Here is a 25,706-nt window from a genome sequence, read left to right as displayed (position 1 = left end):
ATCTTATAAAGAGTCTTTAGAAAGAGAGAGAAAAAAACACCACTGGTTTTATAAAACAGCACTGGTAGCAAATTTAAAAGAAAACAAACCTAAATAGAACAAAAATAAATGCAAAATACCACTCACACAAAGCATTAACATCAGGTATTTTATATAGCACACAGGCCACAGTATGTTGATGACTCTTAACATATATACTAATTAGATGGTACACCTGAATACAAATGTATTCATATAATTAGGAAAATGTACAATAAACTATATAGTGTAAAGTTTAGCCAGACAATGATGCAACTGATAAAACTCAAAAATATAAACTGCGATAATAATGAAAGGGAGGGAAACAAATATGTTCTCAATATCTATTATATGTCAGGAGCTTTACATATACCACATTATGTCATTTTCCCCAAAACTTTAGAATAAAATTTAGCATAGTCAACTAGTGTTAGACTCATGAAGGAAACAGGGAAAATCTACACCTCATTTCCTTAGAATAGGCATATTATTCAAAACTAGTTCTATAACAGTGACATACCTTTGCACCAGCAATAAATGCTGATGTTTTCATGGCTTGAGCCTGGGAATCATACACATGAGGATAATGTATTTTTTCAATGTCTATGTCTCTCTGCCTGTTCAGAATTGGAACATTTCTAGCATTCAGAAGTGCCTGCTCTCTGTAAATATAAAAAATAGACCTAATTTGAAATTTTTATCTCGAAAAGTAATGCATACACTAAAACAAGATAATTATAAAAAAAATCGGAGGTAGCCTTCTATCATAAAAAAGAATAATTAAACTACAAAAAGGAAGATTTTAGAAATCCTGAAATTTTCTGGGTAACCAAATAGAATTCAGCATATTTTTAGGTATTATTTTTAGATAACACCACCTGGTACGTTTTATTTAATGTTCTTTATAATTTTGTTTTTTCACAATTCAAATTAGTTTATTTAACAAGGTATAAATTTCTTTTCTGAAATGTGTTTCAATAATTAAAAAATCAAGTATAATAATGCTTAGATTTCATTTTTCTCTTTTATACTTCTAAAGAACATTTTTAAAAAGGTACATTAAGCACAGAAATGAAATGTATCTCAAATTTACGTAAGCTATTTAAATCTTAACCTAGAGCTGTGTACACAGCACCTAACAATAGCCTACCTCTATAATCTAAATCTCTATCTACTTGGATGCGAACAAGAATATTCTAATTAAGCAGATCATTGATTTCTTATCCCAGAAAATCAGGTATTCATAAAACAAACTTCTATTAAGAAAACATGACTTTAAGTAAAAATCGCCTATGCTGCTAAGACTAAACAAAAAAATGATAGTACGTAAAAGCGGCAATTACAACACAAGCATTTTTCAGTTTCTGGCTTTTATTACCTTTGTATCCGCAATTCCTTAGGATCAAAGCACATAAGTCCTTCTGAAACTTCTAAATCTTCTCCAGCCTTTTTTTCACGTCTGGCAATTCTTTTTTCTTCACGGCGATATTGTTTCATTAACTGCTTTTCTTGTTCAGACTGAATAGTGACTTGACAACCATAATTGGGTTTAGCATTTTCTCCTAAAATTTTTTTACAATTGTCTAAGAAGCAAATTTAAGAAATACAATGTTTTATAAATCTGAATATGATTTAATCTTCTTGAAAACCATTTCTTTTCTCCACCCCAGAATACATAATGCTCTAACAATTCAATTTTTAAAGCTGTCACATTCAATTATTATGTTTTAAGCAGAGTTTTTAAAAACCATAGTATCTAAATAAAGTTACATAGTGGATTAAGAAAAGTCAGCAGTATTTTCTTCCTACAGACTCAACAGTTTAATCACTCACATTATAAATTCTTACATATAACATTAGGAACCTAAAAATTCAATTATATCATTTGAAATAATTTGCTTATGTAATTTCAATAAATATAATAGTATCAATGCTAATTAGCATTTACTGTTAATACAGCAATAAAATAAAGTACCTACTAAACAACTTTTTTCTATGTAATAGACCTTATGCAGTTAAGCTGTATATATGTTACTACTTAATTATTTATGCATTACATAAAATTTATTAGCAGTAGTTCAGGACATACTTAAGACAATGACTAAGCAAATAAAGCAAAAGTATGGTCTGCCTTTTCACCAAAACACAGCTTTTAAACAATAGAAAAACCAAGTGAATTAAAGCTCAATGTTTATAAAGTTTACTTTAGGCTTGTGGTTTGGTCAACTCAATATTCAGGAAAAATTTTCTTCCAACAGGATTACCTTCTGTGTTTGTTTAAATCTTTACAAGCAACAGTATCTTCACTTACTGCAACTATAAAGGAACTAATAGGAATGTGGTTGAAAGTAATCCAAGTGAATACGCATTTATTGTATTGAGGTCCTACTCAGTTCTAGGCACTGCAGCTACGCTAGGAAGACAATGAAGAATGAGACTTGGTCCATACTCTGACAGAGCACTGTGCAAATTATTTTATCGAATTACAACATCCAATATAGAACAGAGAAGGAATTAGGCATAGCATCAAGATGGGAAAATTAGCTTTCTAATTCACTTAAGTTGAATCCTCACAATTCTCAGACATTTGTTACTCCCCTATTGCATTATTCTGAATATGTCATTAAACTCTCAATCACAGGGAAAACTTGTATAATGGCTTTATAAGCCTTTAAAAGAAAAATATGTCTCAAAATTATGAAATAAAATCTCATGTATATTAGGACTATATTTTACAGTTCTGAAAAAAGCATTTTCCTAAGTTTTATATCCCTTATTTTGAATTCAGTCTTAAATACCTACTATAATAACAGAATTTATAATTAGCATTCAGTGTTAGAAAAAGAATGCAACTTTCTGCCAATTTTCACATGGACTCTGAACACTTGATAAAAGTTAACTTGTCTGCAATGTTATACAATCAGCAACACACATATTTAGCAGAATGTTTAAATGTGAATAATGCCATGTACTTAATATCAGAAATGAACGTTAAAGATTTTAAGCGTGAAACTGTAAATACTTTGGGTGACATGCTAAATGCTATGCCAATGTCATTAAATTTTAAGCAAATGTGGCAGTAATAAAATATTATACATACTTATGATCATCCAAATAAAATGAAAATTATAAGAAGAAAATATGCCTACCTCACAGCTTAAAAAGTCTTAATTAGAACATACATACTAGAATCCTGTAAGGCTGAGTATAATAGGTAATTTCAAAAAATCAAGTTGTAAAGCAGTAAAAGTTTAAATGAATGTTCTCCTAGCTGGGTTAGGTTAACTGTAGAGACTGACCTGCAAAAATGAAATAAATATCCTCAACAGTAATTCTAACACAAGTTATTCTGAAGAACTATGCAGAATTTTGTATCCTTTTAGAATGGTCATTTAAAAGTGTGTAGCACTTCCCCCTTGCTCTCATGCTCCAAATCCTGATGTGTAAGATGCCTGCTCCCCTTTTGCCTTCTGCCATGATTGGAAGCTTCCTCAGGCCTCCCCAGAAGCAAAAGCTGTTAATGCGTCATGTACACCCTGAAGATTGTGAGCCAATTAAACCTCTTTTCTTTATAAACTACTGAGTCTCAAGTGTTTATAGCAATGTGAGAATGCACTGATACAAAAAGTATATTGATTCTAAGAAATTATCCTAATAGAATAAAATTTATGACATCAACATAATAAACATGAATAAATCATCAGTTTCCAAAAAATATACAAAGCTGGACTTCTATTAAACTTTGTATTAATAAATTACCACTATTAAAAGGTAGAATCAGGCTGGACACTGTGGCTCACACCTGTAATCCAAACATTTTGGGAGGCTGAGGTGGGAGGACTGCTTGAGGCTAGTAGTTTGAGACTACCCCGGGCAACATGGGGAGACCTCATCTTTATTTTTTTTTTTACATTAATTAATCAGGCATGGTGGCACACACCTGTGGACCTATTTACTTGGGAGGCTGAGAGGAGCACCTGAGCACAGATGGTTGAAGCTGCAGTAATCCCCAGTTGTGCCACTGCTCCCTAGCCTGAGCAAGAATGCAAGGGCCTATTTCAAAAACAAAAGCTAGAATCAGCAAATATTTCTTTATTAATATAGGAGACTGACAAAAGAAATACCAAATTCTCAGAATTTACAACACTGTAGGACTAGGTATTTAAACTCATTTGTATTCTTTGGCAGATACCCATTTTAGATGCTCATAATCCTTGCTGGCTTACTACAATTTCTGGTTATATACTATTCAACAGGTGTGATATGGTTAGGCTTTGTGTCCCCGCACAAATCCCACCTTGAATTGTAATCCCCATAATTCCCAGGTGTTGAGGGAGGAAACTGTGGGAGGTGACTGATCACAGGGGGCAGTCACTGAGATGCTGTCCAGTCACCCCCATGCTGCTCTAGTGATAGTGATTGAGTTCTCAGGAGATCCGATAGCTTTATGTTTGGCAAGTTTCTCCTGCACATACTTTTCTCTCCTGTCGCTATGTGAAGTAGGTTCTTGCTTCCCTTTTACCTTCTGCCAAGTTTCCTGAGGTCTCCAGCGATGTGGAACTGGGAGCCAATTAAATCTCCTTTGTTTACACATTGCCCAGTCTCAGGTAGTATTTTTATAGCTGTGTGAAAACAGACTAATACAAGGTAGGAGCACTCTTGGAGGAAGGCAGAATAGAAATGTTCAATACACTTAAAGAACAAAGGGACTTGCTGACAAAGTTGCTAAATTCATATTTTCCAAGAATCTTACAATCTCAAAGCAACTTTAAGGTTCTGAGAACATTTATTAGTATCAAAGAAATCTGTTAAGAAACAGAAAATTTGTCAGAAATTTTAGATTTAAATCATAGCTGTTTTTATCATTTCCTTTTAGTGCAATAATCATAAATGTAAGAAAATGAGGGCATAACTTACAAGAATGATATATATTAAATAGTTTGAAGACAGCTGCCAGATTTCTTATGCTCATATACTTTTTTAAAATCCCAAACTATCTGTAGGGCTGGCAAAAAACACTGTGGTAAAGGTAAAAATATATATATATATATTTTTCTGTTTATCACTTAAAACCTGAGTTTTGCATCAGCTATGTTGTAAGTCAAGCTTTTTAAAAAATAATTTTGGTTCCCTAGTCAATTCTTCTAATTTTTCAGGGATTTAAAAATATATGTAATAACATATATTTTCAATATGCTCAGTGTGATAATTGCATTGTGCTTAGACATGTGCTAAAGATTTTATAGGTAAAGTATCTAAATGTCTACAACTTCCTGGCATTGTTCAGCAAAAATTTAAAAAGTAGGTGTAAGTGTAAAGGGTCTAGGAGGAGCAAAATGTTAAAAACTAATGAATGTATATGAAAGGTAAAGAATGATCATTGTATTATTCTTACAATTTTAACTATAGGTTTGAAAGTTCTCAAAATAAAAAGTTGGAGAGAAATTAAACTACTACTTGGGCCCACAGTAATTACATATGTATTTTCTCTTTAAAGAAAATTGGCCATGCAGAAGCTCTTTAATTAGGTCCCATTTGTCAATGAAATAAGCAAACAACCTCTAGAACTAGAAAAAAATAATTGTATCCGACAAAGGCCTAATATCCAGAATCTATAAGAAACTTAAATCAATAAGCAAAAAACAAATAACCACATTAATAAACACTTAAAAAAAAAAAAAAAAAAGCTGGGCACAGTGGCTCATGCCTGTAATCCTAGCACTTTGGGAGGCTGAGGCAGGTGGATCACGAGGTCAAAAAATCGAGACCACCCTGTCTAACATGGTAAAACCCCATCTCTACTAAAAATATAAAACTTAACTGAGCGTGGTGGCACATGCCTGTAGTCCCAGCTACTCAGGAGGCTGAGGTGGGAGGATCACTTGAACCCAGGAGGTAGAGGTTGCAGTGAGCCAAGATCATGCCACTGCACTCCTGCCTGGTGAAGAGTGTGACTCTGTCTCAAAAACAAGACATACAAGCAGCCAACAAATGCTAATCATCACTAGTCATCAGAGAAAAACAAATCATGAGCACAACGAGACACCATCTCACACCAGCCAGAATGGCTATTATTAAAAAGTCAAATAATAACAGATGTTGGCACAGCTGCAGGAAAAAGGAACATTTACATACTTGGTAGGAATGTAAATTAGTCCAGCCACTGTGAAAAGTAGTTTGGAGATTGCTCAAAGAGTTTACAACAAGAGTTGCCATTTGATCCAGCAATTCCATCACTGGGTATATACTGCCAAAAAACTCAATCCTTATACCAAAAAGACATAGGGACTCACATGTTCATCATAGCACTATTCACAACAGGAAAGACACAGAATCAACCTAAATTCCCATCAACAGTGGACTGGATAAGGAAAATGCAGTTTGAACCTATGAGCCATGGAACCCTATGCAGCCATAAAAATATCAAATCATTCTGGTTTTCCTGAATAGAGTCCATAGTAACATTTTTCTTATAACTCACTACGTAACAGCTGTCATTTTACCGTGAAAGAACCATTAGAATGTTCTTTTTTTTTTAATGGCATTTTAGGTTTCGGGGTACATGTGAAGAACATGCAAGATTGTTGCATAGGTACACACATGGAAGTGTGATTTGCTGCCTTGCTCCCCATCACCTATATCTGGCATTTCTCCCCATATTATCTCTCCCCAACTCCCCATCCCCCAGTGTCCCTCCCCTATCTCCCCCAACTGACCCCAGTGTGTGATGAAACCTTCCCTGTGTCCATGTGTTCTCATTGTTCAACACCCACCTATGAGTGAGAACATGCAGTGTTTGATTTTCTGTTCTTGTGTCAGTTTGCTGAGAATGATGGTTTCCAGGTTCATCCATGTCCCTACAAAGTACACGAACTCATCATTTTTTATGGCTGCATAGTATTCCATGGTGTATATGTGCCACATTTTCCCTGTCCAGTCTATCATCGAAGGGCAATTGGGTTGGTTCCAGGTCTTTGCTATTGTAAACAGTGCTGCAACGAATATTCGTGTGCATGTGTCCTTATAGTAGAATGATTTATAATCCTTTGGATGAATAGCTAGTAATGGGATTGCTGGGTCAAATGGAATTTCTATTTCTAGGTCCTTGAGGAATCGCCACACTGTCTTTCACAATGGTTGAGCTAATTTACACTCCCAACAATAGTGTAAAAGTGTTCCTATTTCCCCATATCCGCTCCAGCATCTGTTGTCTCCAGATTTTTTAATGATTGCCATTCTAACTGGCATGAAATGGTATCTCAATGTCATTTTGATTTGCATTTCTCTCATGACCAGTGATGATGTGCATTTTTTCATGTTTGTTGGCCTCATGTATGTCTTCTTTTGTAAAGTGTCTGTTCATATCCTTTGCCCACTTTTTAATGGGCTTGTTTTTTTCTTGAAAATCTGTTTTAGTTCTTTGTAAATTCTGGATATCAGCCCTTTGTCAGAAGGGTAGATCGCAAAAATTTTTTCCCATTCTGTTGGTTGCCAATTCACTCTAATGATTGTTTCTTTTGCTGTGCAGAAGCTGTGGAGTTTGATTAGGTCCCATTTGTCTATTTTGGCTTTTGTTGCCAATGCTTTTGGTGTTTTGGTCATGAAGTTCTTGCCCATGCCTATGTCCTGAATGGTTTTGCCTAGATTTTCTTCTAGGGTTTTTATGGTGTTAGGTCTTACGTTTAAGTCTTTAATCCATCTGGAGTTAATTTCAGTATAACGTGTCAGGAAGGGCTCCAGTTTCTGCTTTCTGCACATGGCTAGCCAGTTTTCCCAACACCATTTATTAAACAGGGACTGCTTTCCCCATTGCTTGTTTTTGTCAGGTTTGTCAAAGATCGGATGGTTGTAGATGTGTGGCATTATTTCTGAGGCCTCTGTTCTGTTCCGTTGGTCTATATCTCTGTTTTGGTACCAGTACCATGCTGTTTTGATTACTGTAGCCTTGTAGTATAGTTTGAAGTCCAGGAGTGTGATGCCTCCCGCCTTGTTCTTTTTGCTTAGAATTGACTTGGCTATACAGGCTCTCTTTTGGTTTCATATGAAGTTTAAGGTGTTTTTTTCCAGTTCTGTGAAGAAGGTCATTGGTAGCTTGATGGGAATAGCGTTGAATCTGTAAATTACTTTGGGCTGTGTGGCCATTTTCACAATATTGATTCTTCCTAACCATGAACATGGAAAGTTTCTCCATCTGTTTGGGTCCTCTCTTATTTCATTGAGCAATGGCTTGTAGTTCTCCTTGAAGAGGTCCTTTACGTTCCTTGTTAGTTGTATTCCTAGGTATTTTATTCTCTTTGTGGCAAATGTGAATGGCAGTTCCTTCTTGATTTGGCTCTCTTTAAGTCAGTTATTGGTGTATAGGAATGCTTGTGATTTTTGCACATTGATTTTGTATCCTGAGACTTTGCTGAAGTTGCTTATCAGTTTCAGGAGATTTGGGACTGAGATGATGGGGTCTTCTGGATATACAATCATGTCGTCTGCAAATAGAGACAATTTGACTTCCTCCTTTCCTATTTGAATATCCTTTGTTTGTTTTTCTTGCCTGATTGCATGATGTTCTTTGCAACAACATGAATGCAACTGGAGGCCCTTATCCTAAGTGAATTAATTAAGAAAACCAAATACCTCATGTTCCCACTTTAAGTGGGAGCTAAACATTGGGTACACACAGTCGCAAAGATGGAAAAAACACACTAACTAGGGAGTCCAAAAGACAAGTAACAGGGAGTAGGGAAAGGGCTAAAAAACTACCTATCAAGTACTATGTTCACTACTTGGGTGACAGAATCTGTATCCCAAACCTTAGCATCAAACAATATACCCATGTAACAAACCTGCACATGTACCTCCTATTTGCAAAATAAAAGAAGCACATTTGTGTATTCTAAGTAGTTTTACCTTTACCAAAAAATGCCATATTCAAACACTGCCCTCCTATTTAGATCACTTATGTTTGTTTCATAATATGCCATATCTAAAATCTATTTAACAGAGTAATATCAGTAAATTATATAATAAACCAAAAGATATTTAAATGTAATTACATTACAAACATTTGCTAACCAATGAATCTTTTGTTTAAATTACAATTACCACTGCATACTTTCTTACCTTGAAGAGCCTGAAACTTATGATCATTTGAAGAATTAAGAAATCTATCCACAATTGTAATTCTGTTCTGGAGGAGTTTCTCAATAAGTTCAAGTCCTTCGGGTCCCAGCAGTTCAAATAGCTTATAAAAAGAGAAAAAAGTAACAAACATTTGTTACCTCAAAGTTTAACTTGTTCAAGTTATTAACAACCTATTAAACAGAGGTGTAAACCCAAAGTAATCTCAAAAAGTTTAATAAAAAGTTATTTAAACTAAGATAAATGACTCTTCACATTCCCAAGAATTTTTATAAAGGCTATCTGCAATTTTATAATTAAAAAACAGTACTCAATTTTTTAAAATAATTAAGATTTTAATACATAACTCTAAATCACAGAATAACAAATTCTTGGTATAACCAAATGAAATTCTAAAATAATTTAATTTGCTCTTCAACATATCATTCTGGTTTTCCCAAACAGAGTCCAGAGTACTATTTTTCTTACAGCTTACTACCCAACAGCTGTCATTTTAGCATTAAGGAATCATTAGAATGATTTAATGAATCATGACTTCGTGCCAATTTTTTACATGTATTTTAAATGCTAAATGAATTTGAAATCTAAAACACAGTGCTGCAAGTGCTTTACAGAACTTTATAAAAAATTTCCCAAGCATATCCCACTATCCTATGCAGAGTAGTTATCAAAGATTAAGTTGATATCAGAGTTAGAGAACCAGTGTTGGGATTCAGAGAGTTTCACTCTATAATTGCACAATATAAGTATTCTAGAAAATCTCTAGGCTTCTGCAAGTATGACCTGGGAAGATAGATATATTTATTGTTTTGAAATATTATACTCTAATTTTGCATATGAATATGTTATGCTAACTAAATTCTAACCACTCTCAGAGAATCCACACAAATAAAATCATAAAATAAAATTTTACTTTGTGTATATGGATGTTAAAAGTTCAATAAATATTTTCTTTTTGCTGTTCGTTTTACTGAAGTTATACACAAAGGGGCAACAAAAGAAACAAAATGAATTGTTAAGAATAATCCTGTCCAATCATTTTTAATTCTACTGGCCAGTATTTTTTTTCAAGTGTGCAGATGATCAAACTGGCCAGAATTTTTTATTGAACACATTATATGCCAGGTACTATGATAGGCATTTTACTCATCCAATCTAACAAATACTCCTAACATATTTTCACATTAAGGTATTAATATTATTGTTGGACTTAAGAAAAGAAAGCTTTAGAAAATTTACACAAATTGTCCAAAGTTACACAATAGTAGCATTGTTTGAAAATGACATCTATCTGAATCCAAGCCTAAGGAACTTTCCACTGCACTTTACTAACACTTTTGAATATTTTCCAGAAACCTGTGACCCTGAAATGAATATGAAATATATTGTAATATAAAAGATATCAAATTGGGTAATATAAAAGATATTAATTGAGGTTAATAAACTTTTGTAAAGGGAAACAGCAGAGGTAGCAATAAAGAGGCAAAGATAAGAAGTATGGTCAAGAAATATGAAAGTAAATATATAACTTGTTACACCCGCCCTCTCCCCTCAAAAAAAAAAGACTAATAATATATGGCAGAAAGGGTTTAAGAAAGACAAGGATAACAGATGCTGCAAAACAAGACATAGTGTCTGTGTTCCCTTTCCTACCATACTTCCTCAAAGAATCACCCATCAATAAAGTATGCTATATGGAGTCCTGCAAGTCAAAATTATTTTCATAATAATACTTAGCTATTATTTGCCTTTCTCATTCTGTTGACATTATACTGATAATGCAAAAGCAATGGTGAGTAAAACTGCTGGTGCCTTTGTGCAAATCAAGCTAATAGTATCAAATGAATTAGTAATCATTGTATTCTTTGCTGTCATACAAGCACAATTATAAAGAACAACAACAACACAAAGCCAACTTTACTTAAGAATGTCCTTAAGTGAAGCAATAAAAATTATGAGTTTTATACATTTCATGAGTATGTATCATTTTTAATATTCTGTGACAAAAGGAGATATATAGTTACTTCTACTACAATGAATGTATGTATAAAAGTATTTTATAAAACTTTTATAGAAGTATAAAATTGCTAGTAAAGAGGCTTTCTATGTAACATCACTGATTTGAAAGAATGACTAAAGACAAATTAATTATTTAGATTAGGATAGCTGACAGATACTTTCTCAAAAATGAAAGTGAGCCTGCTACACAAAGAAAATAACTGAATGTATTTGTTGCCAATGCTAAAATGCAAGTTTTCAAGAGAAAATTAGAATTTTGAAAAACTTGCATTCACCACTGTAAATCTGACCATTACCCAAAATGTAAGACTTTTCTGATGATACCAGTGGTAAGATTAATGAATGGATGAATTCTTTTTATATTATATAATCAAATGTGTCAACATTTATAAGATTTGCATAACTCACTGAATCAATTATTTTCCAAAAACTTACACATGACATTATAAAATTATACACAGGTAAAAAATATCCATTAAAAATGAGAAAGCCAATAAATTTTCAGGAAACCTATAAAAATTCACTGATACACCAGATTTTCATTGTAACTAACTTGCAAGAAACTACTGCTTGTCGAGTTTTAATTTAGTGTTGAAAAAGAGTATTAAAAATTATTTGAAAAGGCTTTTAAAATATTATTCTCTTTTCTAACTGCATATCTATGTGAGGCTAGATTCCCTTCATACACTTAAACCAAAAATATATATTATAGCAGATTGAATACAGAAGCAGATATGAGAATCTGTTTTCTATTAAGCCAGATATTAAAAAAATAAAAAATAAACCAGACATTTAAAAGACTGCATAAACTTAAAATAATGCCACTTTTCTTTCTATATATTACAATTTTGGAAAATATAGTCAATTTTCATCAAGTTGCTAATTTCTATTATTATTGTTATTTTAAAATGAATAAATATATGTAGTCATGTGTCACTTAACAACATATATCCTGAGAAATACACAAGTAGGTGATTTTGTGGGAACATCATAGAGTGTACTTACACAAACCTAAATGAGGCAGCATACTACACAGCTAGACTATATATGGTATAGCCTAATTCTTTTATGCTACCAACCTGCACAACATTTTACTATATTGAATACTGGAGTCATCTGAAATACAATGGTAAGTATTGGTGTATCTAACCATATGTAAACACAGATAAGATACAGTAAAAAATACTGTATAAAAGATAAAAAATGGTATACCTGTATACCTGAAAGAGCACTTACTATGAAGGAAGTCTGCAGGATTGGAAGTTACTCTAGTGGAGTCAGTGAGTGAGTAAGAGTAAATGTGAAGGTCTAGGACGTCACTATACTAACACAGACTTTATAAACACTGTTCACTTTGGCTCCATTACATTTGTGTTTTCAAAAAAAAGTCTTTAATAGGTTGACCTCAACTTACTATAACTTTTTTACTTCATAAACTTATATTTAACTTTTTGACTCTTTCATAACACTTAGTTTAAAACACAAACACACTGGACAGCTTTACAAAAATATTGTCTGTCTTTATAACCTTATTCTATAAGCTTTCTTCTATTTTTAAAATTTTTATTTTTTCAACTTGTTAATTAAAAACTCACACACAAAAACAGATCAGCTCAGGCCTACACAAAGTCAGGATCATCAAGATGTCAATGGTGATAGAAATTTTTCAGTTCTATTATAATATTTCAGGACCACTGTTGTTTATAATCCATCATTGACCAAAACATCATTTTGCAGCACATGACTGTACTTGAAGAGTTTCTCAGTTTTAGTTTCTGGTATAGTAAACACCAACAGACATAAATCACATCTTGGAGTACTCAATAACTTTTAAGAGCATAAAGAGGTTCTGAGATCATAAAGTTTGATATCTGATATCCAAGATTACTATAAAACATTTCTAAATGGTCACACTCTACTTATTTTATACCCACATCTCTATAGCTTTTTCATGCCATGGCACTTTGAAAAGTCATAGTATTTATAAAGTATATGAAGTAAATGGACAAGGCTACTCTGGCCAAAAGAGACTAAATAAAAGCCCAAGTGATCCTTGGCCCAGGCAACTGCCTTGAGGGTTAGTTAGTAAGAGTAGTATCCCAGGCAACCTACAACCCATTGTATTATATGCCCTAGCACACCAGAAGGAAACCTCTACTATACTAACACATAAATCTGTTCATATGATATCATGGCTTAAAATCCTTCATAGCATCCCAATCCTTACAAGATAAAATCCAAACCTCTGAGCACCGCCACATGATTGATATCTTCTATTGGCTGGTCCCAATAAGCCTGTCTGGCATCACATTCTTGTTTTCCCCAACTCATAAGTCCTTATCATTTAATGATACAAATCCATCTGCTACTCTGAAGGCATGCTCTTTCACATGTCCGATACGTCTATACATGCTGGTCCTGCTAGGCAGAAAGACCTTTCTAGTCTCCTCAGCCCAGTAACCTCTTCTTTTAGTCTTCAAAATCCAGCTCAAATAATAACTCTTCTCCAAAACTTTCTCTGTCTTTATTATGTTTTACGGCAGTCAGAACAACATACAAAGCTTCCCCATTACGCTGTGTCTTCCTTAAAGGAAACTTCACTCTCTGTTTCTCCAAGAGTTAAAACAGTAGAAGACAAATGGCAAGTGCTAATTATATAAGATGCATCAAAGACATGTTTTATTCATAACAGTATTTTCTTTCACATTTTTAACCCTTAAATATCATATTTTTTCAAAGGGAATCATTAAAAGCAAAAGTTTTATTTATTAGATTAAACTCTTTCTAAATGAAAGTAAATACTGTCTCTAAAAATAATCTCAAAACAGAAAGAATCCTGTGTAGGTTGCTTTTGACACATAAAAAAGTCTTTTGCCAAACTCCAACCAACACAGGATGAAGATTAAGCTTTTGTTGTTGTGTTGTTGTTTAATCTCCTTCAATTGCTAGTAGTTGCAAGCGCTTTAAGGCCCTCCTGCAACCTCAAAAAAGGTTAACATATAACAAGCATAAGAGATGCCACTAAATCTACATTAAGATTCCTAAAAAAGTGGCCAGGCATGGTGGCTTACACCTGTAATCCCAGCATTTTGGGAGGCTGAGGTTGGCAGATCACGAGGTCAGGAGATTGAGACCATCCTGCCCCCATACAAATCATTAGCTGGGCATGGTGGCGCACACCTGTAGTCCCAGCTATTCGGGAAGCTAAGGCAGAATTGCTTGAACTCAGGAGGTGGAGATTGCAGTGAGCCCAGATCGCACCACTGCACTACAGCCTGGGTGACAGTGTAAGACTCTGTCTCAAAAAACAAAAAAATTTCCTTAAAAACTGATAAGAAGTATTAACAGATCTGTGAAAAATAAAAGCAAGCAAATAGTCTAGACAAAATAATAAACACAAGATCCACATTTGATCCTCCTTTCTTATATCCTTCAGATTATGCAAAAAAGTACTGAAGATGTGGCCAGGCGCAGCGGGAAGAGGAAGATTTCTGTCCATGTTTACCCCTTCCCATCCTCAAGTCACCTAGAGGAAATGTCCAACACCATAAATATTTCTGGAGTTGATTCGAAAATCACATAAGTGATTAACACAATGGAAATGAATGATAGGCCCATTTGTGGAACTCTAGTTTTTCCACACTTAATCTTGCACAGTCCTGGCCTTACGAGTATTAATTCTGTATTTCAAACATATATTAACTGTTATAAATGTTAACAATAAAGTGCTAAATTATAGCTCCAATAAGATCAAATATAGAAAAAAAATCACAGCTAAAGTTATCACCTCCTTTCTCAAATCTTCTTTCTTCCTTCATCACCAATTCTGTTAATGATGCAATCCTTCAGTGAAATTCAAGTTCAAACTATTCTGATCAGAATTTATTCTTTATTCTAGTTACACTTAATATCAAATAATACTACAGGTAAAGAGATTGTTCTTATCAGAAAAGCAGAGAAACTTAAAAATATAAAAAGGGGTCTGTTGGGGGGAAATAGGGGAGGGACAAAGCAGGGTGGGGAGTTGGGGAGAGATAGCACGGGGAGAAATGCCAGATGTAGGTGAAGGGGAGGAAGGCAGCAAATCACACTGCCACGTGTGTACCTATGCAACAATCTTGCATGTTCTTCACATGTACCCCAAAACCTAAAATGCAATTAAAAAAAAAGAAATTCAAAAAATTATCTATAAAAAAGACAGTTTATAGAATGAAATTACAAATAGTCCTTACATGTATCAAAACACACTGAAAAACACTCAGGCTCCCTTGTTATAAAAAACTTGCCTTAATTTCAGTAAACCTTTCAGATTGCCAAAAATTCGAACATTCAACAGAGCATGTAGCTAGTGTGGACACGTTATCAACATTAATTCTTCCAATTCGTGAGCACAAAATATCTTTCCATTTATCTGCATCTTCTTCAATTTCTTTTATCAATGTTTCATAAGTTTTCAATGTAGAGATCTTTCACATCCTTGGTTAAATCTATTTTCAGGTATTCTGTGTTGTGTAGCTATTGTAAATGGGATTGTTTTCTTGATTTCTTTTTCAGATAGTTTGCTTTTAATGTATTAATATGGAAAAGCTACTGATTTTTGTATGTTGATTATATATCCTGGAACTTTACTAAATTTGTTTATTCTAACAGTTTTTCAAGAGCCTTTAGGGTTTCCTATATATAAGACTGGATCATGTTGTCTGCAAACAAGGACAATTTAACTCCTTCCTTTCCACATTGGATTCCTTTTACTTCTTTCTCTTGCCTATCTCCTCTGGCTAGGCCTTCCAGTACCATGTTTAATAGAAGTGGCAAAAGTAGGCATTTTTGTCTTATTTTATATCGTAAAAGTTTTTAACTTTTCCCCATTGAATATCATGTTAGCTGTAGGTTTGTCATATATGACCTATGTTATATTGAGGTACATTCCTTCTAATTTGTTGAGGGGTTTGTTTGTTTTGCCATTGTTAGGTATAATTTTATTTTTTAAATTTTTTAATTATTTATTATTTTAAAAAATTTATTTATTACACTTTAAGTTCTGGGGTACACGTGCAGATCATGCAGGTTTGTTACATAGGTATACACTTGCCATGGTGGTGGTTTGGTGTATCCATCGCCCCATCATCTGTATTAGGTATTTCTTCTAATGCTAACCCTCTCCAATACCCCCACTCCCTGCAATTCCTCCCCTAGCCCCCCACCCCCCAGGTCCTGGTATGTGACGTTCCCCTCCCTGTGTCTATGTGTTTTCATTGTTCAACATCCACTTATGAGTGAGAACATTTGGTTTTCTGATCTTGTGTAAGTTTGCTGAGAATGATGGTTTCCAGTTTCATCCATGTCCCTGTAAAGGACATGAACTCATCCTTTCTTATGGGTGCATAGTATTCCATGGTGCATATGTGTCACATTTTCTTTATCCAGTCTATCATTGATGGGCATTTGGGTTGGTTCCAAGTCTTTGCTATTGTAAATAGCGATTCCACAAGAATCTAGAAATAGAAATTCCATTTGACCCAGCAATTCCATTACTGGGTATATACCCAAAAGATCATAAATAATTCTATTATAAAGACACATGTTGAGAGGTTTTAATCATGAAGTGATGTTGAATCTTGCCAAATGATTTTTCTGTGTCTACTGAAATAATCATAAAGGTTTTGTCCTTCATTCTATTCAAGTGATATATCATGTTTATTTATTTGCAATATGTTGTACCATCCCTACATCCCTGGGATGAATCCCACTTGGTCATGGTGAATCATCCCTTTAATGTGCTGTTGAATTTGGATTGCTAGCATTTTGTTGAGAATGTTTTACATCTATGTTCATCAGCAATACTGACATATAGTTTTCTTTCCTCTTTGCATTCTTATCTGGTTTTGGTATCAGGGTACTTCTTAGCCTGTAGTGTAACTTTGGAAGTATCCACTCCTCTTCAACTTTTTGGAATAATTTGAGTAGAACAATTATAAGGTCTTTATTGGCAGAACTCAGCAGTAAAGCTATCAGATCCTGGAATTTTCTTTGATGGGAGACATTTTATTACTGATTTAATCTCATTACTTGTTATTGGTCTGTTCAGATCTTTTGGTGCTTCATGATTCAATTTTGGTAGGATTTATGTATCTAGGAAGGTTAATATCCAAAATAGTAAGTAAATTAAACGAGTCAATTGCAAAATACTCTTGATAAATAATCCATCAAAAAAATGGGCTAAAAATCTGAATAGACATTTCTCAAAAGAAGACATACAAAAGGCCAGCAGGTATAGGAAAAAAATGCACAACATCACTAATCACCAGGAAAATGCAAATCAAAACCACAGTAAGGTACCACTTCACTCCAAGTAGAATTGCTGTTACCAAAAAGACAAAAATAAACAAACAAAAAACAGATGTTGACACAGATGTGAAGAAAAGGTACCTCTTATACACTGTCAGTAGAAATGTAAACTAGCACAACCAGTATAAAAAACAATATGAAGGTTTCTCAAAAAATTAAAAATAGAACTATCATATGATCCAGCAATCCCACTACTGGATATATATCCAAAGGAAAACAAATCAGTACCTGTATTCCCATATTCACTGCAGCATTATTCACAACAGTCAAGATATGAATCAACCTAAGTGTCCATGTATGAATGGATAAAGAATATACTGTATATACATAATTGAATACTCTTAAGCTGTAAGAATGAATGGAATCCTGTCACTTGCAACAACATGGATGAACCTGGAGGACATTATGTTAAGTAAAATAAGCCGGACGCAGTAAGACAAATACTATTTGATCTCCCTCACATGTAGAATCAAGAAGCTGATCTCATAGACATAGAGAGTACAATAGTGATTACCAGAGGCTGAGGAGACTGAGGGTGGAGGGAGAATAAGGAGAGTTTGGTCAATGGGCACAAAGTTACAGTTAGAGAAGAGGAATAAATGATGGCCTATTTAGCACATAGTAGGATGACCAGGGCTAACAATATTGTGTTGTGTATTTTTAAAAAGCTGGAAAAGAGGATTTTTAATATAAGAAAGGAATGATAAATGTATGAGATGAATATGCTAAACACTCTGACTTAATTTTTAAACAATGTATACATGTATTGAAACAACACACTAGACCCCACAAATATATATAATTATACATCCATTAAAAACAAAATTTGAAAAATTTTTAAAAGATGGTAAATAGTATGACCAAAAATATTTTACAAAATTAGAGTTGTTCTATACATTAAAGTAATAAACAGGATATATTATAAATTACAGTAAGCATAGTATGCAAAGAAAAACTGTATGCAATTTAGGAAATGTCCTTCTTTGAGATAAAAAGCAATTTTAGATTTGCATGTGAAATTTTAAAATGTCCATATTAAAAACTAACAATAGAAAGTATAATAAAAGAAGACAATGTTAAAACCTGAAAACACTTTTGAATTGACAGTTCATATGGATCTGAATGTGGATAATTATAAAAAGCAGATAATGTTATTTAAAACTTTATAAATTATTCTTAGTCTGAATTGTGGCATGGAAAATTATTAAGTATTCATACATTATAAAATAAGGTCATAAATAACATAAGAATATGACCATGATAATTATCACAGCATCTATTTATGTCTTAGGAAAAATGTCCATGCAAATTGTGGCTGTTTGCAGAGAATTAGATAAATTATATTTACAGAATAACTAATGCTCATTATTTACCAGTTCTTAATTTACATAACAATTTAACAAAGCTAAAACCAAGGTCACTTACAACTTAATTAAGACAACTTGGAATGTGAACACTATTTATTCCCCACATACTATAATTAATTAGATGCATAGTAAATAAGTCAAAGCTAGGTACCACTACATATTTAAAAGCTCACTTTGCATTTTCATGTATATGGCAAAATGACAGCTTCTTTGATTCTTACAAAGATATGCTGACTTTAATTGTCTCGGAAGACAAGTTTCAACCATTAGGTGTGTATGTATGTGTGTGCTCATGCATGCAGATACATATATATATATAACTTAGAATTAATGTATTAAATCTGAAATATTTGAGTGGTTACAGCAATTTCTAACTCTAATAATCATAACTTATTTGTGTTTACAAACTGACATGACATTATCCAAAATGTTTTTACTTATCTCAAATATGTTTAACAGAAATATATCATTTAATAAATACATTAATCATTTATTAATAAAATGCATTTATCTCATTTCTCCCCCATATCAATACATTATATGTAACTCTCAATATGTCTAATCCAAGTATCCATGTGCTCTTCCAAATCATTCTTAACAATATTCATTGTATCACATACTATTTTCCAGCATTCCCCTTAAAAGTATGCATGAATGATCCAAAATAATGGGAGGGGGGTGATTAAACTTTGTTAGATTGCCTTTATCTCCCCAAACTTAAGAGTACTTGGCACGCAGTAGAGAATTAAGGACTGAATTAATGAATGAGTGAACAGTATCAGAGAAGTAGTATAAAATTTGTCAAAATGTCTTATGCCATGTGCAACCATTCCAATTAAGAGCAAATTAGTTCAAAATCTGTTATTGCCATAAATTGGAAACATATATTTAAGCTCCTCATTGTGAGCTTAATATATTAATAATACATTTTTACCCACGTCTATAAAAAGACAATACATGACCCTGAAAACTCTGTAGGCTGACAGATATCTTAAAAGTCACAAAAATAAAACTTTCTATAAATCCGAACAAAAGTGATGTTTTTGTTCGGATTTATAGAAAGTTTTATTTTTAACAAAAAAACACTTCTGCTTCTTCAATAACAAGTCTCACTACTTGCCAAAAGAGGTTGGTATATTTATAGGACATTGAAAATTGAAATGTTTGACTGAACTGAGATCTGTCCTCACATATTTTTTACTCAGAAATCCTAGTTATAACCCTTGGAACATCCTTCTTCCATATACAGCTCTTCAAGTATTAAGCTCATCTCTCTATCTCACTGGAGCTTTCTCTTTAAAAGGATTACCGACTACAGTTTTTTTTTTTTTTTTTTTTTTTTTTTTTTTTTTTTTATAAGTGTGAAAAAAGCAACATACAACAAAGATAAATAAAAGATATGGCTTTGGCTTTCCTAATACAGATTATACAACTTAAAAGATCTGTAATAGAGGGTAAATTACTTCAACTATCTTGACCTTTCCCAAATGTTACATTCAGCTAAAAGTAGAACACAGGATTCTTGAGTTTTCCCTATGAAAATTTTACCTCTTTTAAAGTAAAAATAGTAATGAATAACCTAAAATAGCAGACAATGTGGAATTGAAAAGAAACTTGGGAGAAAATAGCCATATCACTTTAGAGTACACATTACGAATACATTCAGGTATATACCCACAAATTAAAGACAGATAAAAGATACATGTGATCCAAATAACTTTCCACCCAAAACCAGTAAGGCTTTTGTATGCAAAACTTTCAGTGACAGGAGTACATTCAAAAAGTTTATATACACATGAGTAAATATTTAGCATAAGAGTCTTTTTGTTTTTGTTTTTGACAGGCTCTCGCTCTGTCACCAAGGCTGGAGGTCAATGGCATGATCATGCTCACTGAAGTCTCAACCTCCCAGGCTCAAGGGCCTCCTACCTCAGCCTCCCAAGAAGCTGTGACTCTTAGGCACATGCCACCACCCCGGCTAACTTTTTTTTTTTAGCATAAGGGTCTTTATTTGCTATTTATAATAGCAAAAAACTAGATAAAATTTAAATCTTCAATAGCAAATAATAATAATACTCTGCAACCATTAAAAAATATTACATTATAGATTATTCTCATTACAACAAGCATTACAAAATGTTAAGAAACATAAAAGCAGGTTCACAATTATATATGCTTTGTGTCCTAGTTTTTAAGTATTTTTATTTTTAAAAAGATGTACTCCAAAATATTTGCAGTAATTATGACTGAATAATGGTGGGTTCACAGATGATAAAGTTCCTGGATTCTGCTTATACATGGCCTAAGTTTTCTAAAATTATGATATATTTTTCAAAATTAGAAAAATATAGTTGTACAAAAAATGGGTGGCAATAAAAACTGAAATTTCCATCACTATCCTGAAAAAACAAAAGAGAAAAAAATTGACTGGCATCTGATAAAACACTATGGCTACACTAGTAGCCAAAAACTGAGAAAATCAGAGGAACATAAGAGGAAAAAAATGCTGGAAAAACACAATAAGGAACAAAAAAATGTTCTTTCCTTCAGGAAGATAAAAGTCATTCTCTCACTACTCCTTTTGCTTGCATCTCCTCTTACAGAGAATATTAGCTTAAAACAGAAAAAAGCAGAACAAAACCCACAAATATTGAATGCTATCTACAGTAAAGGAGACAGTAGTAAGGAATATCCTAGCCTTTCAAATAAGTTCAAGTATGCAGGCCCTGACAGAGCATATCATGAGGTCAAGGAACCACTTATACATTTGATCTCAGAATCATTGCTATCTCTTGAAAAATATTTTTTAAAAATAATAAGCGTAAGATAAAGGCAAAAGTCCCCAATTTGAAAAAAGAAAAGATACAAATGATGGATTGTGAAAAGTCCTTATTTATAAGCTTTATATCAACAAATAACAATGTGAATTTACAAGAATAGTCACGATAAAATAATTTTTTATGAGATTATTAGGTTAGTGGTTCTTAAATTGACAAAGCAACTGGAAGTGTGACATCTTTGAAGATGACGGGAAAAGGCATTCTACATGTCAGTACTGTTAGAACACTAACCAGCTGTAACCAAATTGTGTTAATGGATTAATGTCAACATAGAAGAAAAATGAAATTGTGCATATTAAATAAAAAGGCTAAGGAATAAAAAATGTGTAACTGATAACATATGTCTAAAAGAAAGTCATATAGGAGTAGGTGCCTATGACTTTATTGCCCCGTTTCACACATATAGGAGTGAATGGCAGAATAGGAGTAGTAACAGTTAGCAAAAGAAATAAGTTACAAGATAACTACTCCAGAAACAGATAGGATACCATTTGAATAAAAGAAGCTCTTCAATAGAATAAGTATACCTCATTATACGGGGATAACCATTTCTATAATTCTAAACACACAAATACCACACTGGATGGAGAAATTCTATGATTCTAAACATTCTTTAAACAGTAATTTTCTATTCAGGCAGGAGGTTAGAGGATCTTCTGATTATTTGGTGAAAAGACAATAAAAAAAAAATACATATTGGTCCTCATGGCTGAAAGAACACTTTTATTTCCAATCTGGCTGATGTGGTAACCTAGCTCAGCAGTACTAAGGCTAACAAAAACAATATACAGCACCTAATGGAGAACCTTTTCATAAAGCATTGTGAAATCTTTCAGTACGGTATTTAAAATATCTAGGTTCAAAAGGCTACTACACCCTCTCAATCAAATTGTAATACACACATTAAGTGTGGCCCAGAATCCCTAAGATCCTTTCAGAAGATATATAAGGTCAAAATTGTTTTCATAATAATAGTAAAACATTATTTGCCTTTTTCATTCCCATTTCCCATGAGAATAATGTAATGGACTTTTGCAGAAGCTACATAATGTAATGTATGGTATCAGAACACACCGAATGCAAAAATATATATGGGAATCTAGCTGTCTTCTATTTAAGCCAGACATTGAAATGATTTCTAAAAATATGATACAATGGCACTCTTCATACTTTTTTTTATTTTAGAAAACAGTTATTTTTCATAAAAATGTTACTTATACTATAGTAATATGATGGATACAGTATTATTATTTTGAATGATTTGGGGCTGGGTGCAGCGGCTAATGCCTGCAATCCCTGCACTTCAGGAAGCCATGGCAACAGTATCACTTGAGGCCAGGAATTCATGACCCGTCAACATCATAACATCACAAAACTCTGTCTCTACAAAACATTCTTTAAAAAATTAGCTGGGTGTGATGGTATATATTCTTAGCTACTAGGGATTCTGAGGCAGGAGGATTGCTTGAGCCTAGTACTTACAGGTTACAGTAAGCTATGATCATGCCACTACACTCCAGCCTGGCTGACAGAATGAGACTCTGTCTCTGAAAGGATAATTATAAAGACTAAAAAAAAATGATTTAATAGACACTTATTAAATTAACATAGTAAAAATTTTCAATTTTAATTTCTAATATGGTAAATATCAATATAGATAAATAACATTAAAAAAATTCTGAGTTCCTCAGTAATTTTTAAGAGTGCAAAAGAGTTTTCAGAACAAAAAGCTTGAGAATCGTTTTATTAAAACAAGCTAATTATTCTCCACCAAAATTTCAAAGGATAATAGAATCAAACTGTGCTCCAAATAAGTTCCAAAAAAATACACAGTCTTCCCTCATAAGATAATGTAACCAAATAACTCAAACTCCTTGACATCACACACATATCTGGAACAGGGTTAGGTTCAGAAATGAACTTGCTTGGGTCAAGTAACACCATCTGCATAGGGTCAAGAGATAATACTAACAGCAAATGTCAAATCACAAATGCTATAAAGAAGCGGCCCATCTGCACAAAAGCAAACTACAGTTGTGTCAATAAAACTCAAAACTCACTTTTTCTAAAAACTAATTACACAGTAACTCTATCAATATTTACATCAGCATTAACAGCTTTGCAAATAATATTTAATATTAAAATAATACTGAGATATGTATACTCCAATAACTCTCCAATATGCCAGCCTTTCAGATCCCTTTCAGATTACATATTTCTCAAGGACTTTTTAAATTAACATCTTTTCCACCTCAACAATAACTAGTAATATCAGAACTCACTTCAAAAACTTAATTCAAAAGATTTTCTTCATGGTAGCGAGACACTAAAAAGTCAAACAGGGAAAAAAGAAATAATTATCTGAATTAAGACCTAGCTTTTAAGCATCATTTTATTATTTGAAACATCCATAGATAAGAAAGCATAGATAAAAATTTATTTACTGACATATAAGATACACAACTAAATAAAAGTTTGACTGTGCAAATATATGGTGCTAACACTTGAGAACCTAGTCTGAGAAACATTATGTCTCATACATATTATTTCACAAGTCCTCACAGCAACACTGTGAAGCAAATTATTTCACAAATTAGAGAACTGGGGTTCACAGGGACTTAGTAATTTGTCCAGAGTCAATAAGACATAAGAAAACAGAGGCAAAATTTGGCCTGGTTTTATAAGAAAAGAAATTCCTTCAAAGAACTTTGCAGTTAATGTTCTTTTCTTCAAAAAATCTGGTGGCATACTAGATAGGAATGGTAGACCTATACTGAGAAAAAAAGCCCAGAATTTCTACAACTGTCTTTCTTTGTAACTTTAGTAAACAACTGTGCCTTCGTTTTTTTTACCTTTAAAAGAGGACATCACTTCTACATGTTGCAGGACTGTGAAGAAGCTGGTTAGTTCAAAGGAGAAAGCCTAGTTCAGGTCCACACATAACAGGCACTTAAAAATTGGTAGCTTTACTGTTATTAATGCTACTTTCTGGAGGAAAATTTGCTGTTGAAAAGTCCAATAATTATACCATCCCAATAGAACAAACCCTACTGCTACAATTCTGGTATTGAAACAGCAGCAGCAGGAAGATAATCTGTACCAATAATGGACAGGTTTTGATTAAGAAAATAACATGAAGTATTCAACTCTTACTCACTTCTGGAAGTTAAAATGCACTTTTAAAAGTGAACAAAATTCAAGAACGTAAAGAAACTTAAAGATCATCTAGCCAATCAAATTCTAAGGCTTAATCAGAATACCCACAGCCTTAATTGAAAAATTTCAAAAGCCAAAAGAAGAAATGCTCTTGGAAGAAAGTAACATAGAGGCTTAACATAGGGAGGGAAAAGGGGATGATATCGATAAAAGCTAATAAGCGGGTTTTTGTTTTATTAGCACAACACACAGGAGAACATGGACGTACTTTCTATGTAATGAGTTCCCTGAGGAATTATTAAAACTCATTTTAAACAGGGTCTAAAAGTTTCATCCTTTTATTTCAGCCATTTCCTTATTTGAGACTCATAAAGGAAAAGATCCTGTTTCTAAAAAAATTATAAATTAAGAGTAAATGTCAATAATTCCCCTACATAAATTTAAGATGCTTAGCTTCAAAACACAGGCATATGTACAAATCTACTTAAACTTCAATGTGCCTGTGTACTTTGTCAGAATGTCTGAATTTATATACTGGATCCACTACCTACTCTGCAACTCCAGAAAAATTTCCCAAAATCTCTAAACTCAGTTTGATAATCTATAAAATACCTGCCACCAGCAAGCAATAATCTATGAGGCTAACAAAGCATTTCCTTAAGGTACAGCAAAACAGACCAGGAAAGTTAGAAAAACATCTTTTTTTTTTTTTTTCCCATTTATTTATTTTATTGTATTTTAGGTTTTGGGGTACATGTGAAGAACATGCAAAATTGTTGCATAGGAACACACATGGCAGTGTGATTTGCTGCCTTCCTCCCCATCA

General features: G+C 33.1%; 1 protein-coding gene across 3 annotated transcripts in view; it reads right to left on the bottom strand.

Moving 5' to 3' along the window:
* Nucleotides 1–25,706, bottom strand: part of ASCC3 (activating signal cointegrator 1 complex subunit 3) — a 361,903-nt gene that overhangs the window by 291,547 nt on the left and 44,650 nt on the right. For all 3 annotated transcript variants that reach the window (XM_037734022.1, XM_017515928.2, XM_017515926.2), the window contains exons 5-7: nt 9,133–9,253; nt 1,397–1,601; nt 539–680 (exon numbers count right to left, since the gene is read on the bottom strand). In XM_037734022.1, the coding sequence (XP_037589950.1) occupies nt 539–680; nt 1,397–1,601; nt 9,133–9,253 (468 nt within the window). The remainder of the gene's footprint in view (nt 1–538; nt 681–1,396; nt 1,602–9,132; nt 9,254–25,706) is intronic.

The sequence above is a fragment of the Cebus imitator genome, unplaced genomic scaffold (assembly GCF_001604975.1).
Source record: "Cebus imitator isolate Cc_AM_T3 unplaced genomic scaffold, Cebus_imitator-1.0 Scaffold566, whole genome shotgun sequence".
Taxonomy (NCBI): domain Eukaryota; kingdom Metazoa; phylum Chordata; class Mammalia; order Primates; family Cebidae; genus Cebus; species Cebus imitator.
This window is presented reverse-complemented; position numbering and strand designations above follow the sequence as displayed.